The sequence below is a fragment of the Scheffersomyces spartinae genome (genome assembly GCF_019049425.1).
Source record: "Scheffersomyces spartinae strain ARV_011 chromosome Unknown scaffold_12, whole genome shotgun sequence".
NCBI lineage: Eukaryota > Fungi > Ascomycota > Pichiomycetes > Serinales > Debaryomycetaceae > Lizanozyma > Lizanozyma spartinae.
Genome location: NW_025065059.1, coordinates 347706 through 367372, shown reverse-complemented (window position 1 = coordinate 367372; position 19667 = coordinate 347706). Strand labels below are relative to the sequence as shown.

The following is a 19667-nucleotide window of genomic DNA, read 5'->3' as shown; positions in this document are numbered from 1 at the left end:
GTACATGGACAAAGAGCCCGTTGTATTGTAACTATAAATTAATGTTAAAAGTCAGAATTCCATCACACTTTATATGGTTTTCTTGGATCGTTCCTCAAGCTTATATTGGTTTTTAACTCCAGAGAAAACCTTGTCTTGCTTGAAATATTTGGCCATAAAGAACTTGGTTAAGAAGAATGGTAAGTATCTATCAGCAAAGTGTAACCCAAACGCATGTGCTCCACGATACAAATTAAACCGGGATCCCCCATTTAAAATGTCTCCAACAATTTGTTGGGCATAAGCATCTGGTGGAATATTCTTATCTCTGGCTTGTCTTGCAGCCGCTATTAAACTTTCATAAAATCCATCGACATCATAATATTTCAGTTGTATAGCTGCTTGAATTGCAACATCCATAATTCCAGTATCAACACCTCCGGTGATGACAGAATAAACCCTAACCCCAAGAGATTGCATTTCCGCATGAAGAACCTTGGCATATTGATCAATTGCAGCCTTAGAAGCACAATATGGTCCCAGCCATGATAATGGTACTCTAGCAGCCACAGAAGCCGTAAACACAATAATACCTTTTGCTGCAATCACATACTCCGCCATATACTTGGTCATCCACATATGCCCAAAAACATTAACCTCGAAAAGCTTGACCACATCCTTTTCTTCAACCTCAAGGCACGGACCCCCTAGACCAATCCCAGCATTATTATAGAGTAGATCTAAACGACCTCCAGTCTGTTCACCAATAAACGTGGCAGCTTTCTTAACATCCTCCACATTGGTGATATCACAGGGGAAACTTACAATCCCATACTCTGATTCCAAGGGTTTCATTTCCCATAAATGCGATTCAGGGGCACATCCAAATACCTTGTATCCTCTTTTATTCAATGTGATAGCCAACTGGTATCCAATACCCAGTGAAGCACCTGTGACCAATGCATACTTTGTCATGTTTGGAGCAATATCAATTGAATGACTATCTTACACTTATCACGTTTGCTTACCCCAAAAAAGTCGAACAAGGCTCCTTATATACCACCACCTCCATTACAGGGTTCGTTCTCCCCCCAGATGAAAAGTTGGGTTGACCCTGTGGGGAAATAGGGCAACCAGTCGTGTGTACCACGGCTCAATCCATTTGTGCCAAAATAGGCAAGTTCATTGATAATGGTAGTGCAGATGTTCCCCTAACTTTGTAGTATATTCGTACACCATCACCAGAAATTACCTAGTGTACGTCTTATTTAAATTGAATATGAAGACATTCCTAATTGGGAATGAATATCAGTTCAATAGTCAGATGATGAATCTGGATCAGAGTCATATGACGGCCTTCTCACGTATCCTGGGAAACGTTCGGGAGCTAACTTGATGCGCACTATTAAGGCATCATCAAGGTTATCTACTCGAACACTAAAACTCTTTGGTTTAGGAGGTTCATATTTTGGATTCTTCACATGAGACTTGATAACATGTGTTTCCAAATAGGAATAAACATCTGGGGTTCCCAAATCAACCGCACCAGGTAATATTGAAGAAGGAGCTGGAGTACGATACGTCTTTGGTAAATCAATAAGATCAGGAAGTGAGTGACCCCCCCCTCTAGCTGCATGTAAAGCAGTTCTTCTTGACAGAGTTGCCCTGGCGGAGGTGAGAGAGCCCAATCCTGTATTATTATTACCATTGAAGCCAAACCCACCATTCAAAGACACACTGGAACTGTTAAGTGAATCATCCAAGTTTCCAATGTTGTGCCTCCTTTTACGTCTTGAATCTCTTTCAATTTCTTTATCTAGTCTTTCCACTTCTAACTGGGTCAACTTGACCAATGAAGGAGAATAATCACCAACAGATTGAGGATTTCGAAGTACTGAAAAAAATTCATCCACATATTTGGAGTCAGGAGCCACAAATCGCAATGATGGAAGAATATGATTACGGATTTCGTCTTCTTGCACCGCACTGCCGTCAAAACTGTAGCCAACCAAATGAAGTGCCTTATGATATAATTGTGCTTGCTCTCTTATTGTGTGGGCTATAGCTGTAGAAAATTCACCAGGTAAAGCCATTTCATCACACATTATAGTAGCAAAATCTTCAGGATCATTTTCACCATAGTTTAAAATATCCCATTCAAATTGGTCAGTCAATTGAGTATTATTAATAGTAATATCAAGTTTTATAGGTATTCTCAATTCTCCAAGACATTTAGACGGCCTTTTATAATAGTCATTTAATTGCTCTTTAATGCTTCTTACAATCATTTCAAAATAATGCTTGGGGATAAACTTATAATCTTCAATCAACATAGAAACAAATTCTTCAGTTGATAAATATTTCTCATTTAAATCCCATAAAAATGTATCTCTGAGTTTGAATTTGTCTCGTTCTTGATCAAACTCAAGCCTGACTGGGACAAGAGAGTGTTCCAGCATTGCAACTGCATCATTAATTTCTCTGTCTGTAGCATCTCTTTCAGGAAGTAAAAGTGATGTTGCAGTGTTTGTAATACCATTACCATAACCCTGATAACCTTCACCCCATATACTATTATTAAATTGTCTTTTACTTGACAAGTTGATTGCGTTAACTCGCAACTGTTTGATAGCACTATAGTTCTTGATATCGCGAGTCATATCGTCTATAAGAAATCGGTTCTTATTTACTTGACCTGTGAGTTTGGAGAAAAAGGCAGCGTCCTTAGTTATGGTGTCTTCATATATGCGCAAATCAGTAGAAGGCTCTTCGTCCATATCATACAATTTTTTGGACCATTCTGTAGTTGAAGACATAAGTTCAAAGGGAATCTTAGAAAGAGCCTCATTAACGCCTTTTACTTTCCTCATTTCCTCGGGTATGGCATTAACAATACTGGGAGGAAGTGTAACTGGTGGAGGAGGACCTTGATTCTGAGAGTTGGGCATATGAGGTGGTCCAACTGGAGGTCCATGAGCTCCACCAACAGTAGCCATATGAGGAGGGACAGCTCTTGAGTTATGTTGTTGCTGGACAAAACTGGCAGCAGTTTTTGGACCAACCATTGCAGGATTCATTCCTGGACCCCCCAAATTGGACATTGGTCTCATTCCATTGGGAGCATTAGGCAGTACCCCAGGTGGGAAAATACCCGCATCAGAATTCATACTTGACACACCGCCAACTGATACTGGACCCATGCCACCACTTCGTTGTTGAGAATAGCCAGCAGGTCCAGTTTCAGAACCACCTGGACGCATCATTCCTTGTGAGGTTTGTTGAAGAGGATTTGATCCAGGAACTATTCCATCCATTCCTTGAGCCATTCTCATCTTTTGTTGTCCACCACCAACTACTGGAGGAACTTGCAGCTGTTGTTGGCCCATTGGAGGAGGCATCATTCCTTGTTGTTGAGGAGGCATGTTAGCTTTGCTGGGCCCACCTACAAGTTCACCAGTCCCATTACCTCCTCCTCCTCCACTATTTTGATGTTGTCTTTCCTGTGCCATCAATTGCTGCTGTCTCTGCAAGTAGTTACGCAAATACGCCTGGAATTGAGGTTGTTGTCTCAATTGCTGCAATTGTTGTGGGGTCATATTAGCGAATTGGGGAGGAAGCATGGAAAGTCGTTGTTGATGTTGTTGATGTTGATGTTGTTGATGTTGTTGATGTTGATGTTGTTGATGTTGATGTTGTTGATGTTGATGTTGTTGTGGTTGCTGCTGCTGTTGAGGTTGTTGGCCCATGTTAGGCATATGCTGTGGTTGTTGTTGCGGCCTGCCACCCCTGTTGGGAAACTGATTGTTGTTCATGTCCACAATATAGAGGATGTTAGGTGTACATATATTACTATGTTTGGCGTTTTTTGTATCTTCATTATAACGTTTTTCATTTATGCCCTCGCACGACCTTTCAGTTAAGAAGTTATATTGTCTTCACCAACGGGCCAAAGAACAATAAACCCATATGCATACGAGATGACAAAACAAAAATGTTGAATAAACTACGACCCCATATCATGGGACTTTGAGCAAGGTTTTCCCAGTATCATTTGTGTTCAATTACGGTATTGAATTGAATAATAGGTGAATTTTAACTGTTTGAAACGAGTACACGTCCCTAATGTGTCCTTACTATATATTTAAATCTTCAACTCATAAACTCGAATAGTGCACCCATATTGACGTACCTACGTCCACAAGATCCCAAATACTTTTGAACCACTTCTTTTGAATAGCCAAAATAAATCCGATTCTGTTCAGCAAGAGCATCAATTTGTCCTCCAGGTAATTTTGAGGGAGGATTAGCCGCAAATGGATCATAAATAGGACGTAATTGACCCAGTTTAGCCTTATCAACATCAAAAATCGCATCGAAATATAAAAGTTGATTATATAAGGCTCTATCACTGTATTTGTATCTCATAATACCTTTACATCCATGAGCCTTACCAGAACTTCCAAGACATCGTTTCCCATACACTGAAATTTGTCTTGTTTGAATTCCACAAGCAGAGTCATCACACACTAGCCACCCCGCGTAATAGAGGGAAATGTGTTGTCGAAGAGTGACCTCAAGTTGAGAATTGATCTCAAGAACGCTAAACATGTGATCACATTCAGTACATTGAATCCCATTGAAAGTAACCTTATAATCCTTTGAAGCAAGAATTCCCCCAAATCTAAAGGCTTTCTCACAAGAAGGACAATTAATAACAAAATAACTGGATTGTCTGAATCTTTCAGCATCTGAAATTCCAGATTCCAATGGTGCAATTTCTCCTCCTACTGTCTCTGAGTTTCTTAATCTATTCACATACCGTTTAGTGTCTATTCCTAAGGCACTAGCAATCCTCATCATATCAACTCCTTCAATACGTTCAATTAACCTTTCCACTGGTGCAAAGATCTGCTTCTCTAAATAGAATGCTGCATCAGGCTTGAACCCAGAATTTGGCTTGACCACTTCTTGTATAGCTCTTGCTCTTTCAGCAGGTGATTGAACCATGCTATTACTATCGTCATTTCTCTCTGATGGGGGAGCTGTTATAACATAGGTGATGACACTTCCTGCCTTAACAACTTTCCCTTGTTCCCGTAACCGAAGGGCTACCTGAACAGGAGGCATTGATTTCCCATTGGGATAATTCTTTGGATCTTTAGACAAACGCGTATTGATCCTAAACTTGTTGATATTAATTTCATTATTCTTGATCTTCAAGCTCATTTCTTCCAAGTAATCATACACTTCACTAAGAGACTGTTCTGGATCAAGATCAGATAAAATTTTCTCCAATACAAAAGTTGAAATATCTTTGGATAATTGACAATATTCACGTCTTCTCATATCAAGACCTTTAACTTCCAATGAAGCTTCAACTTCGCCAGTTTTCTTGTTAATGCTAGCGTTCATTGCAGCATATTTCTTCTTCGCATGAAGTAAAAGTCTCTTGAAAACATTATCGATATCAATTTCTAACAATCGATATCTTTCATTAACTTGAACTTTGAATTTCTCTCCAATCATGAACGCTTCCTTGTAATCTTGTACACCGGTGTCAATCATGACCGAATCAGTATCACCATAAACAACACGTAATCCATTTGATTCAGCCAATTGCCTTGTATCCATTAAAATCTCTCTTCCCTTGTTGGTAACCAACATTGCCAAAGGTTTGGCATAAAACCGAGAATTCACATAACCCAAACATCCATACATAGAATTGGCTGTCAACTTCAAAGCTTGTTGTTTGATATCAAATTGTGCTCTTTCAAAGTTAGTCAATGATGGAGCCTTTAATAATTTTTTAACTTCACGACGACGTGAAACCAAAGAGTTCAACAATTTGGGTAACACACCCATATTCAAATCTCTTTCAGGTAATTGAGGCATATCATGGTCTTCATCATGAGTTATATTGAACTGAGTTCTTTCAATTGTGGTGAAACAAATATTGAATTCTTGAATAATAGAAGGATATAAAGAATTAAAATCCATCACAAGTATAAAATTCTTATGCAATCCCTTTTCAGGTTCAAAAACTAACCCACCTTGATATTTAGGTTTTTTATTCGATGTAGCTGTGGTAGCATCTGTTTCCGTAGCTTCCATTGAAGCTGCCTGTTGCACACTTGAATTCTTGTGGAATTTATCCTCCCTATCAGGTACAATATAGTTATTATTATAGAATTCATGCAAAAGAATGTACTCATTTCTACCTGCTCTGGTACCACCTAAAGTATGAGACCAAGCATTACCGGCAATGTTAGTAAGTTGCTTGGATAATGATAAAATTTGAATATTGAATGCAATGGATGCCATCATAGTCACTTGTGTACTATTTTCTGATAATGCCATCATAAAGAAACTTGCATCTTCTGCATATTTTGGTTCTTGATAATTAATTTCCAAAGAAGGGTGTTTCCTATTACAAACAATATCATACATTTCCACTAAATCCCAAGATTGACATTTAGGAGTCAATGATTGACCCATTTCATTTGCAATATCACAGAGTAATCTTCCTTGGAAGATTTCTCGAATTTGTAAACTATTATTAAACCCAGTTGCTCTACCAAAACGATCTGGCCATGCCTTTCTCAATCGACGCCCGAAAACTGACCAAGATCCAACTTTTAAATCATACATTCGATGAACAAGAACATCAAGGGCAAAATTCTCTAATCGATGTCCAATAAAAACATCAGGATCTGCTCGTTTCACAAGGGCTGCTAAACAATTTAAAAGCAGTCGTTCATTAGGAAGGAGTCTAAGATTAACATTCTGCTTTTCAGCCAATTGCTGTAACCCAGGAGGTGCAGCAATAGATCCAACGGGTCTTGCTAAAGTAATTTTTTCATCGGGTTTCAAGTCCTCATCAATTGGGGCATCGAGGGGTACATTATTGTAAGTAGCAAAGGAAACAGCAACAACTTCTTGAGAGTTGGATGAATTATTTAAGACCGTTTGAACAGCAATAGAAGAAACATTTAAGCATGGTGCTGGTGGAGGATCCTGAGCTGGCGAAATGTGTTTAGGTGATTCGATGGAAACTTCTACTTGACAATGACTGGAATTCTTTATCGATTCAAAGTCACCTCCAGAAATCTGTAACCAACAAGGACCCATGATCTTACGCTGTATCACAAATGATTCAAACAAATTAGCATTAGTACCGAAAGCATGACTAAACGTTTCACCTTCAATATCGGCAGGTAAAACAAAATTTCTTTGCTTTGGTGGTCTAAAGGGTATGAATACCTTCAAATATTGAGTTTCTTTAGGGATCTGTGGTAACTCAAATGCATATGATTTTGTTTCTGGTTTGGAAAGCAATCTGTCTAAACCCCAAGTGTCTCTGAAAAGACCATCTATTTCATTGTGAACATCTAATGGAGTAACTGGCTCATCTGTTGCTTCTCCATCGACTAGGCGAGTTTCTCTTGGAAGTAAATAAATCTCTTTATTCATACCATTGACTTGAACCATACCAGAAATAAGTTTCCCGCCTTTAGTTAATACTTTACCGAACAAAAGTAAGGTATGATCAACCTCTGCATAATCTAACCAGAACATCTTAAATGAATCGGATTCTTCATCATGAATAAGCTTTTCTTCCACCTTTTCCGTATTGTTAACTACTGAGAATTGTGACGGGGAAGACATAATTGAGGCAGCTGATGGTGTAAGCTTAACAGAAGAGACAACACCCAGTGTTTTTCTAACAGCCCCTGAAGCCCTTGGTTTCCTTGTGACCACAATTTCATCTTCACTGGAACTGACATCATCTTCGTCATCAAAGTTATTATTGTCATCCAATGGGATGGTGGATTTTTCATGATCTGGGCTTATATTTTCTTTACCTGCCTTTAAGGGAGAAGACTCAACTTTAACAGGTGAACTTGGTTGGGTGTCGATCATCTCAGCAATAGAAGAGGAACCGTTTCCTTCCTCCATATCAAAATCATCTGAAAAATACTTCTTTCTAGGCTTCTTCGAAGAAGAGGAGAATGTAGTAGCTAGTTTATGTTTTTTAGTTCCTTGTGGTGCCAGCAGGAAAAGAGTTGCTTGTGCAACAGATTTCTTCGTCTTTACTACCAGGAAATCATCAAGGATATCATCTATAGCAACATCCATTTTAGGTTTTGACTTCTCAACTCGAGAAGTTTTGGATGGCATGGAACTGAAGAAATTAGAAATTTGAGCTGTTTCTTTTACTTTAGTAGGCTTATGCTTTCTGGCTTTACTTCTTTTCGATGTATCATTATCAACACCGTTTTCTTCGTCACTATAATATTGGGGACGTGTGCTGTCATCCCATTCGTCCACACCATTGTCAACGTATCCTTCACCATCGTCATCAACAATGAAGTCATCGTTCATCAATTGATTTCGTTTATGCTTACGGTAACTTTCTTCATCGACTTCGTCATAGATACGCGAGTCATCCATGTCAGCTTCGTCGGCAAAATTAGCCACACTGGCTCCGGTTAGCCTCGCTTCGCGTAGCTGCTTGAGTCTCTTTAACTTATCAACTTTGGCCATTGATATAAGGATTTTAAGATACCTTGGCTGAGGATTTTATGATACCTTGGCTACTATAGAAAGTGATAGGTAACATCGCATTAAAATATTTGAATTTTGAGAACGCGACTCTGATCTAAACGCGTTGCAACACCCGAACACCACCAAAAGAATATAAAGCTATTGTATTAATGTTTTATCTATGTAAAAAGTTTCAACACTGAATCCATACTCACTTTAAACAGAGGATCTGATATGTCTTTTAGTAGTTTGCCCATCCCAATGGCCTTATTTTGAAAATCTCTTTCTTCTATTGATATTTTTAGTTCTTCACTATAATCAAAAGCACTCTTAATCAATTCAATTGGTAACCCCGCCAATTTAGCAACATTCAACCCGTACAGATTGCTGACTACGCCTTCCTGTAAAGTATACAAAAAGATTATTTCAGGAAACCCGTGATCTGATTGTTTCATTTCCAAGTATCCCATATGCCAGTTCCTAACAATACCACCACTGTAATGGCTTTCTAGTGAATGCAAGCTTTGATAATGAGTGATAAACAATGTAAGCGGTGTTTGATCACATTCAATAAGATACCGTAGTATTGAATCGGCTAAAGCAATTCCATCTTGAGTTCCAGTGCCTCTTCCTATTTCATCAAGTATAATAAGCGATTTGTCGGTCATCTTATTGATGATATTGCTGCATTCTAACATTTCTGTCATGAATGTAGACTCCCCTCTTAAAATATTATCAGAAGCTCCCATTCGAACAAATATGGAATCAAATATACCCATTTCAGCAGATTCACATGGTAAATAACATCCTATTTGAGCCATAATCACCAAGAGAGCAATTTGCTTGACATAAGAAGATTTTCCTCCCATATTAGGCCCAGTAATAATCAAAACTCTATTACCATCATAATCGATATCTACATCATTAGCCACATAACCAGCCTTATTATGCTTGAGATTCTCAATAATAGGGTTTCGAGACCTTTTGGCCTTTATAAGCTGACTATCAGGGTTTATGACGGGTTTGACATACTCTTGACCAAGTACGCTTGCAGCCGTTAAGGAAAGTAGACAATCGATATTTCCAAGAATATCAACTATTCGAGTAAGGAAAGTATATTGTTGATCGATCTCTTTTAAAAATCCCAAATAGGCTTCATCACATCTCTGGTATAATAATTCTTGATGATATTGCAACAACTTGAAAGCATTGGTTATTTCTGGAGACCGGAACCTAGAAACTGTAGTAGTACCACTAATTTTGACCCAATCCTTTGGAAGGGCATCCACTTGTTTTCCATTTCGAACTTCAATCAAGTACCTGTCATTCTTATTAGTAACATATTCCATAGTTGACCTTCCCAATAACTTCCGAATGCCTTCTAATTCATCATCCAAAATTTGTTCACATTCCTCAATTTTCAATTGTTCATGCTCTATTTCAGGATAAGATGCATTATCTAAATCAAAGAAATTGACCTTAATCTCATTAATGCTCTTATTCTCAATCCCCAAGAATGCCTTATTAATTTTTTCAAGTAACTTAGTAACACAATCATTTGATGATGATTGCAATAATTGATCGAATAACTGTGTTACCATTTCTGATTTAAATGGACGTTTTTCTATATGGTTCCTGAACCGTTCCACCATATCCAAAATATCCTGGAAGCATCTCAACATGTGATAAATATCTTGACGACTTATCTTTCCTGATTCATACACAGAAGAGTAATGAGTTTTTATAAGTAACTCATCAAGATCATAAGTCTTTCCTATTTTTTCTAGAAAATTTTTGAATACATCAACCAATGAATCAAACCCAGACGCTAAGCATTCAATTGCAGAAGATCTTTGCTCTATAACGATAGGGTCAATCAAAGGTTGCGATATCCATTTATGCAATTTCCGAGATCCAAACCTAGTTCTGGTATGATCAAGAAGCCATACTAAAGTGCCTTTCTCACTATTTGGATTAGATGAGTTGACAAATATGTCTAATGCACTCAAGACATTCCCTGGTAATGTCATATACTTTTTTGGGTCAGTGAACTTGGAAATGTTATCAGTCTTTGTGAACAAGCTGCTAAGTTTAAACTCATTTAAATATTGAATAAGTTCGTTAATACATCGTTGTATTGGTAACGGGAAATTAACCAGATAATAATTCTCCAAATGCTTGAAGGAACCTCCATGTTGTTCATCTAAAGTATCAAAGTAATTAGCAATCTCTTCTCTGAGTTGTACTTCTGGTTTCACAGCAACCGTCTTGATTTCGTTCAAGCTTATCCCTCCTAGCAGTTGTAACACTCTCAGCGTATCATGAGACACTTTTTCTGAACTATTGATTATTAGTAGATCACTGATTTTTATCACTGATAACCGAGTTTGTAACTGATGTCTTGAAAAGGAGTCTTCAAAGTAATCCCAAATAATATCACCCGTCAATGGCTGTACGGCAACAATTCCAATGGAATTACTGTCAACTTCATCTTCAACAATGCAAACTATATATGAATGGTTTTCTTCTCCAGCAAGAGAAATATCACCACCATTATGAATGTACTCATCATCCATATATGTACCAGAAGTGTATATCCCTGTTAATTGTCGTTTCATCACATTATCCAGAGACAGTTGCTTATTAACGGCCTTAATAGCTGCAGATTCCATTTGCTTGATCACTCCAATCTTATGTCCATGAGTAAGTATTCGCTTGATGTTAATATGCAATTTGAAATCAGGAAACGTACAATAAGAGAACTCGGGTTTCTCTCGATTAGGCACATACATTACATTCAAGATCTTAGACCCAGCTTCACCATCTTTACCAAATAGTTTATACTTATATCCTACTTGGAATAAAAGTAATTTATCTGGATGAGCATCCTTGAAATCCCTAATCTGTGTTTCCAATGGAGTATACGTAATCTTCTGCTTGCTTGGTCTCTTAGAATTAGACAGTTTGGTTGTAGTGAGTTCTTTTTTCTTCTTCTCAGCAACAAGTGCGTTCTCTTTGCCACTCAATTCAGTTACACTATCGTCTTCATTATCATTACTTCTATCATTTTTGCACACCCCTGATGACTTTGTAAACGTGAAGTTTTGTAGTCTCTTCCTAGGTACTTTTCCATTGTTAGTCTCATTATTCTTGACCACTTGATGTGCCTGTGAAACCTCTTCAAATGTTCGCTTCTTCTGAGGCGCAGCAGTGAAGAACCTACTGATCGAAGCTTGTACCTTCTTAGTCATATGTTACGTTCTTAGCTACCTAAAGGATGTATATACTACAGAGTACACTATAACTAAAGTCTATATATGTACATGTTACGCGTGAAAAATTCAATGAAGTCGCGAAAGATCAGGAGGTCCTTTGGTAGTTATCGCACTCTACTAAAACTTATACAGTTTATGGTACTTCTTCTAGAGGCAACTGATTGTGAATCTGAAGATTCCTCGTAAGCAGATGCCAGCAGTGGTGTGGCTGATACTGAAGCTGATGTTGATGATGGTGAAGAAGATGGTGAAGATGTAGTAGATACCTTTGACGGTCTTCTAAAATGACGCGCACTACTGTCACTGCCTTGGATTGAGGAACGGGCCAGATTACCACTAGTATTTGATTCAGTAAACCTTTCAGAGCGTTGCTTTGTAGTTTGTCCATTTGAAGATGCCATTGATGGTGGTGACTCACTTGTACTTTTCTTTTTTTTGTCAGGAGTCATCAGTTGTGATGTACTTGTACTTGAAAACATAGTAGATGGAAATGATCCCGTTGTTGATATTGGAATTGGCTTTAAAGGTTGATATGATATGTGCCCGTTAGTAGGGAATATCGGAATCATTTGTTTGAACATGGGTTGGTTCACTCCCTCTGGTTGCAGTGGGGGTGGGGAATATGACTGTGACTGTGACTGCGAATGAGACTCTGCTTTTGGCTGTGAATGTGGTTGTGACTGTAGTGTATGTTGAGCATGAGGTACTGATTGATGGTGTAGCTGAGTTTGTGGTTGCGATTGTGGATTCTGTTGTCGCATTGTAGATTGTACTGCTTCTCCACGAGACGGAGTATATGTAGCTAAGTTAGGAGCAGTTGAACCAGAACTAGATAGATCATTGTGAGGTAATTGTGGTAACACAACACTGAAAGGACGTGACTCAGTTAATGTAACATTTTCAACTAGAGGCGTAGCCATGAACGAACTATTGTTGCTATATTTTCTCCTGAAATGAGACGGTGAAGATGACGCATAATTGGATGGATTAGATGTAGTACTTGCTGATTGTGGGGAGATTGGTGGGGAATGATTCTCACGACTAAATGAACTGTTTCTAATACTTGGAGAAATAGTAATGGACTTAAGGGGAGGAGGTGGAGGTTTAGGATAAACCCCACATGTGGCTGTTGGAGGTTGAGGAGTTCCAGTTGAAGCCTTTGCAATTGTCGTATTAGAACGCCTTCTTGTTGTTGTAGGATGCTCTGATATCTTAGTTGGTTGAGGTAGATCAGTTGGTAAAGATTGAGAATGTGCACGTTTTGTAATAAGTTCGTCATCCAGTGATGGATATACATCAGCTTCTATTACTGGGAACTTATTTGACAAACTACAATTGGCATTAGTAGCAGTGCTTGTAAGAGTACCCTTAGAACTAATAGACTTAGTTTCATCTAAGGTTAACGCTGATTTTCGTGATACCAAGTCAGCTAATTCAAGTATGGTCCCATTTAAATCCTGAGACAATACATGCTGTTTCCTCTTTTTGTATTGATTTCTAAAGGCAACAGACGGAGCATAATCAAGAGCTGTAGAACCTTTATTATTCTTTATCAGTTCCAATTTGTTCAAAAAAGCCTCGGCTTCATCCTTTGACTTTGCGTTTCGAAGTATCACTTGATGAATCGCCCAAACACATTCCATATGTTCATACTCAAACAAATAATGTAAAGAAGTATTACCTAGATTGTCTTTAATAGCGGGATCAGCTCCATATTCAACTAAAAGTCTAATTCCTTCTTGAAACCCCTTGATACAACTCAAATGTAAAGGCGTTCGACCATGGCACCCACCAGGGGAATTGAGCCAAAAAGACCCAGGAAATTCTTGTAAAAGATAATGAAGAGTTTGGATATGATGGTTTTCAGCAGCCAAATGAATAACCAGCATTTGGTCAAAAGCTAACAAATCGAACGGTGTTATTTGAAGATCCTTGCATTCAGACTGCCTATGATTATAGAGAGATATAAGATGGAAACATACAAGGTAATTACCACCATTTGAAGCGTAATGTAGGTTACTCCATCCGTTATTCTGATAATCTATATTGAGCCAAAGTTCTGGGAAACGAGAAAGCAACCTTTTGGCAATAGGAAGGTTTCCTTCGATGACTGCTAGTCGGAGACGCTCCTGAGGTTGCAACATGACATATGTGAATGGAAAGTTAATGGAACTGAGCCGAGCTATCACTATTCCCCTATGGTAGTTCTGAACAATAGAACTGATTTGTTAACAATAGAAGATATCAGGAACTCTTCTAAGGCTTATATATATTTGAGATGATTGATGATATACGGCCCTCGTATACATGTATATATTTATCACCAGTGCTTATAAATATACTTGAATGTATATCAGTGACTACTATAATGAAATGAAATTCCCAAGTCTAACTTCGATATTACTACCTTCTTTGGCCCCACATACGGCCACTTACACTTCGTCTTCCAAAGTGGTACAAAGCTTCTTGCGCGACCGAAAATGAGAAAGAGAACGACAAATTATCAAGCCCCATGTTCCCTCCGTCGTTAACCAAACCAAAAGAGTATTGACCACCGTATTGCCATCCAAAGGAACAAAAATCAAATTTGAGGAAACAAAAGCCATACAAACAGGGCACCGTCTTAGTAAACCCGAGTGGAATTTATAACCTAGACCAGTGACTTTAGCATATATACAACGTCTATGAAATCCTATTGGGGGGTATATAATTTACTGTGAGAGAGTATATACTATAGTACTTGATTGAGTGAGTACTTATTTAATATCATTCACAATTCAACAATTTGGATACACCAGTGGGTAATTTTAATTTTATTAGGATACTTTTTTGTTTAATCTATGATGGAGATTAATTCACGCATGTCAGCATCCAATCTCCGAATATTGGCAATTTCCGATTGTCAAGGTAATTTGGGGTCTATCGAAGAACTCTGTAAACTTCATCCAGATGTTGATATAATAGTTCATTCAGGGAACTTTGGATTTTGGGATTCGAATACTATTACAAATTGCACAGATATAAACTACTTAAAACAAATTGTTTCATTTCTGGAAGTATTGGAAAGTGATCTTATTCAAGAGCTAAATGATTATAGTTTTATTAACGGGAATTTTGGTAATGGAGCTTATGGTGAAAGCACCTCCAAAACAAGCTCTGCTCAAAACAACGCTGATTCAGATTCAAATACATACTCTATTACTGATGAGGAATTCAAAGAAAGACTTCAACAATCTTCTAATGGACTTAGTCAACTTTCTCTTTACCTAGACGGGACAAAGCAACTTCCATGTCCAGTATATACCATCTTTGGTCCCTTGGACGACCCCTATGTGATTAACAAGTTCCAAACAGGGCAATGGGACATCCCCAACTTATTCCTTTTGGACCAGAACAACACTTACACAATTGAAACACCAAAAGCTTCTCAACCTAATATCAGATTGTATGGTCTAGGGGGGTCATTAAAAATTCACAGTTTATTTGACAGTGGCAGTTTGGAACTCGAAAATGTTGCTGGTAAAGTTGGTGACTTATGGATTACCCTTACTCAAGTGGCCGAGTTGTATTCTAATTTTATGGGTCCAAAAATTAGTAATAGATCGGTTGATAATGCGGTGGGGATATTTGTTAGTCATGCACCGGTTATCAAGACTCCTTTATTGGAACATTTTGCTATTTTAACCAATGCTGATATTACTTTGAGTCAAGGTTTACATTTTAGATATCCAGTGATATTGAATGGTATGAGTTGTGTTGATAGTATGGGAGGATCTGCAGGATACATTGATAACTATAGATCAAAGTTTTCTCGATTGAGGATGATTCTCGGTGAATTATGGTTAATAATCAAAGATGAGCTACAACAATTATTACAGGGAAATCAGAATTCGTATTTACGACAAACAATTGAATTGGGTTTAAGCTTATTTGATAAAATTCCTATTTCAATCAATGATTCTGTTGATAAAATCATCCCCTTGACATTATCAGAAGAAGGTGACACAATTGAAGATCATAATCTGCGTTTCAATAAAGAACTATTGAAGAAAATTAATGATTATTATTTCCAGGCGTACTATAATTTATGGCATTTCAATTTGTGTGATTTGGGAGAATCTCGTCAGCATCAACAAGCAAGTAAGCTGAGAATAAAACCACCAAGATACAATATTATTATATTTGAATTAGATGAAAATGGGTACTTCAACCTTGCCCAATGTACAAGTTTGGGCTTTAATTTCAAATTCAAATCAGAAGAAGAATATGATGAATATGATGAAGATCAAACGAATTATTCTTCCAATTCGGAAGGAACAAGCATGACAATTGATGAAGAAAATGATTTTCGAACAGATAAAGCTGACGATGTGCATAACGGGAGTGCAACAGGGATAAATAGTTCCCCAAGGAAGATACATTTTATTGAATATTCACCGAAACTGAGTACTCGGAGAGCCATTGTTTCCAGAAGCACTACGGAAAGTGGTAGAAATGGGAAAGATGGGGGGTTTAATACGGATGGTGGCACATGTGATGACAATTTCCGTTCCTCAAGATATAGAGGAACAAAAAAGGTGAACGCTAATTTCCGTGGAGGTCTGTCATCCAGAGGTGGTGGAAGCAGAGGAGGAGGATCTAATGGACGTCCTACAACAAGGGGAGGTCGGGGTCTTTTCAGAGGAAGATCACGAGGTAGAGGAGGAGGACGACCTTAAAAAGTTGCTTTCAAATTCTTGTTAATACTTGCTTATACCAATACATACACTATGTTAACCCATTTATTTTTAACCCATTTAAATGGCAATGAATATGCACAATAAACAAAAGATCAAGTCTAAAGAACAAAAATGAATATATCTTCTCGAAAGTGAGATATGATTGAGTTAAAATGGTGACAATAGCCATAAACATGATAATGCTGATGATAGTAATATAATAATAATAATAATAATAATAATAATAATAATGATAATAATAATAAACCCGTATCTATCATCGGATGATAAGGAATGAAGTAATATCTTGCTATCCCTTTAGACCAATACTATTGCGTTAGACATGCATTTGATTGCAATCTATATATATAACTAGAAAAATCTATGTCTAGTGTTCGAAAGGTAACTTCATACCAGTCATAACATAACCGTCTTCCTTAATTCTGTAGAAAATCCAAAACCAAGCAGCAGCACCTACAGCTTTTGAAGCCCATTTGTAACCTGGATGGATCTTTGGTGGTGGGGGGGGGGCATGACGAACATACTTGATGGGTGCAGAATGACCAGCCAAACGAACGATTGATTGTTTCATTGTGTACTATTGACGTAAGCTGTATTAGAAGTTTGAGCTATTGTAGTATTATCACCATTTGCGAAATTTTTTTTGCATGTCTATGGTTGGTTGGAAGACTTCAGTTATTTTGCATATGCTTACGTAAACAAGAGAATTAGCAATATGGACCAAAGATTACGTAAGAAATTTCATATGCCTTATTTAGGCCAGCCAATTGAAGCTGTGAGAAAGTGATAATTCCGGTATATCAGATTTTGGATCTGGAGGACAAAGACATTTAAGCGTCATTGATCCGATGATGCCTTGTCTTGAGTGATGAACCACTTATATTATGGCGTTAAAAATAGATTTCATAAAGCAAAGCGATCCTTTGTGTCGGATTTAAGTTGTGAGCCCTCCACGAATAGGGGCCCACCTATGACAAAAATAATACAATGTAATAATAATTTTGAAGCCATGATAATGAATGTGGCACCACAACCATTGGAGAATTGTAAATATACAGCCACCAAATAACATTTATTTCTCTGGAGGGGTGCTAGTTTTAATTGGTTACAAGAAAGATCCGGCATAGTAGTCCAAATTTAGCTTCTGATTATTTTTGGAAGCGCTATCCCAAAAGGATGATGATGAATTGTGAATTCTCAAAGTTTAAGCATATGTCCAGTATCGTAATGTCGACGTCAATGCCAACTTGGATGCAGAATTGGAGGATTTTAAGCTCAGGTTTCCTTCTTTATCTTTGGCACTGTAAACTACGATCCGAACTCAGCCATGGTATATATTTTGGTAAAAAGTTCGGGGCCTTTGTGCAGTAGGAGTGCCTTTTTTTTTTCTTTCGCAGCCAGCACAACCAGCAAGTGTGCACCTCCACCAGCCCTCTGTTGTAGGGACGGTACTTTTGATCCATGACCCAATATTAGCATATGTGTAACTTTACTTACCAATTGTGATATTTTCAGCAAATAGGAACATGATATCATGGAGTGCATATGGGACATTGTAACTGTTTTCATCCAAAAGTGCGGTTATTTTTGTATGCGAGCAATTACTTTTCCCCATTAGATCAATTAATGCACCAGCACTCCTGGCTATCTTAGGCATTGCTATTGATCTCAGGGGAAAGTTGAAACGTCAACATGATCATAAAACCTTCAGGAACATCCCAAAGGTAAATTTTGCACGCCATGTGTTGTTTGCTCCTCCCCCGATCCGACATATTCAACAAGCGAAATCATGACTTTATTATTGAAAAATAAAAATTATAACGTCACACTCGCAAAAAGGTGCCAGATTGAAAATGTGCTCTCCATTATCTACGTGACGTAATTTTTAAAAATGGAGCTTATAGATTTGCATAATTTTTATTTGTCTTTGCCTTCGTTGGAAAACTTATATAAGTAGTCCATTCATTCCCAAATTTTCAAATATTCTTTTTCTCTTGTATTTGTTCCTTACAACTATAGCTACGTTTAGTTACTAATTCTTTATTTGGCTCTACTACACGTTCGCTCCTATAAAAGCGTACATTCTAGCTTATATTCTATTCTATTCTGTCGCTGATGAAGTATACATTCGTCTTTGCTGGTCTTGCTACCAGTGTCTTGGCTGCTACGGTCCCAATTGATAACTGGTCTACTTTGACCCCAACTGCTTCTGCTCCTTCAGGTGCAGTTACTGATTATCCCCTGACTTTTGGTATTCAAGTTTCTACCATTTCCAAGAATAAGAGAGACGTAGTCAACCAAATCACTGATGGACAAATCCAAAAGCAAAGTGGTACTTTAACTACAAAGACTGCCACTGCCATTCAACAGATTGGTGACGGTCAAATACAACATCAAACTACTGCCCCCGCCATTCAACAAATTGGTGATGGTCAAATACAACACCAAACTACTGCCCCCGCCATTCAACAAATTGGTGATGGTCAAATACAACACCAAACTACTGCCCCCGCCATTCAACAAATTGGTGATGGCCAAATACAACATCAAACTACTGCCCCCGCCATTCAACAAATTGGTGATGGTCAAATTCAACACCAAACTACTACTGCCACTGGTGCTCAACAAATCAGTGATGGCCAAGTTCAACAACCAACTACTTTGACTACTAAGGTAAAGCCAAATGCTAGTCAAGTTAGTGATGGTCAAGTTCAAGCATCAGGTTCTTTTTCAGATAACTTTGCAATTGGATGTTTAACTGAGAATACTTTAGCCATGACATTGAAGAACGGTGAATTGAGAGACTCAAAGAATAGAGTTGGTGCAATTGTTGCCAACAGACAATTCCAATTCGATGGTCCTCCACCACAAGCTGGTACCATCTATGCTGGTGGTTGGTCTATTACTCCTGATGGATTTTTGGCTATTGGTGACAGCAAAACATTCTACCAATGTTTGAGTGGTGACTTCTACAACTTGTATGACAAGCTGATTGGAGCTCAATGTGTTCCTGTATACTTGACTATCATTGATTTAGTTCCTTGTTGAGTAATTAAAAAAGTAAGGGGATTTCTGGATTTCTACGCATTTTCGATATATATTTAGTTCTGGTGATTTTTATAGTATTTTT

At 37.9% G+C, this 19667-nt stretch overlaps 7 protein-coding genes across 7 annotated transcripts; 2 read left to right on the top strand and 5 right to left on the bottom strand.

Annotated features, from left to right (window-relative positions):
• Positions 1-69: 69 nt before the first annotated feature.
• On the bottom strand, positions 70-1051 carry KQ657_000861 (uncharacterized protein; the record flags this gene model as incomplete). The annotated part of the gene is made up of 2 exons (XM_043191684.1): positions 70-945; positions 1046-1051. 2 exons carry the CDS (start codon positions 1049-1051, stop codon positions 70-72), a joined length of 882 nt encoding a protein of 293 aa, XP_043048991.1.
• Positions 1052-1292: 241 nt separating this feature from the next.
• Positions 1293-3791, bottom strand: SNF5 (Snf5p; the record flags this gene model as incomplete). The annotated part of the gene is made up of 1 exon (XM_043191683.1): positions 1293-3791. The coding sequence occupies one exon, from the start codon at positions 3789-3791 to the stop codon at positions 1293-1295; it is 2499 nt and encodes an 832-aa protein (XP_043048990.1).
• A 337-nt stretch (positions 3792-4128) lies between these two features.
• Positions 4129-8523, bottom strand: POL1 (DNA-directed DNA polymerase alpha catalytic subunit; the record flags this gene model as incomplete). The annotated part of the gene is made up of 2 exons (XM_043191682.1): positions 4129-8487; positions 8515-8523. The coding sequence occupies 2 exons, from the start codon at positions 8521-8523 to the stop codon at positions 4129-4131; spliced, it is 4368 nt and encodes a 1455-aa protein (XP_043048989.1).
• Positions 8524-8702: 179 nt separating this feature from the next.
• MSH3 (mismatch repair protein) lies at positions 8703-11774 on the bottom strand (the record flags this gene model as incomplete). The annotated part of the gene is made up of 1 exon (XM_043191681.1): positions 8703-11774. One exon carries the CDS (start codon positions 11772-11774, stop codon positions 8703-8705), a length of 3072 nt encoding a protein of 1023 aa, XP_043048988.1.
• Positions 11775-11827: 53 nt separating this feature from the next.
• Positions 11828-13942, bottom strand: KQ657_000857 (uncharacterized protein; the record flags this gene model as incomplete). The annotated part of the gene is given in 6 exon segments (XM_043191680.1): positions 11828-11834; positions 12065-12077; positions 12094-12134; positions 12217-12226; positions 12622-12702; positions 12838-13942. The coding sequence occupies 6 exon segments, from the start codon at positions 13940-13942 to the stop codon at positions 11828-11830; spliced, it is 1257 nt and encodes a 418-aa protein (XP_043048987.1).
• A 717-nt stretch (positions 13943-14659) lies between these two features.
• KQ657_000856 (uncharacterized protein) lies at positions 14660-16516 on the top strand (the record flags this gene model as incomplete). Its single annotated transcript, XM_043191679.1, has 1 exon — positions 14660-16516. The coding sequence occupies one exon, from the start codon at positions 14660-14662 to the stop codon at positions 16514-16516; it is 1857 nt and encodes a 618-aa protein (XP_043048986.1).
• Positions 16517-18652: 2136 nt separating this feature from the next.
• On the top strand, positions 18653-19585 carry PIR1 (beta-1,3-glucan linked protein; the record flags this gene model as incomplete). Its single annotated transcript, XM_043191678.1, has 1 exon — positions 18653-19585. One exon carries the CDS (start codon positions 18653-18655, stop codon positions 19583-19585), a length of 933 nt encoding a protein of 310 aa, XP_043048985.1.
• Positions 19586-19667: the final 82 nt, after the last annotated feature.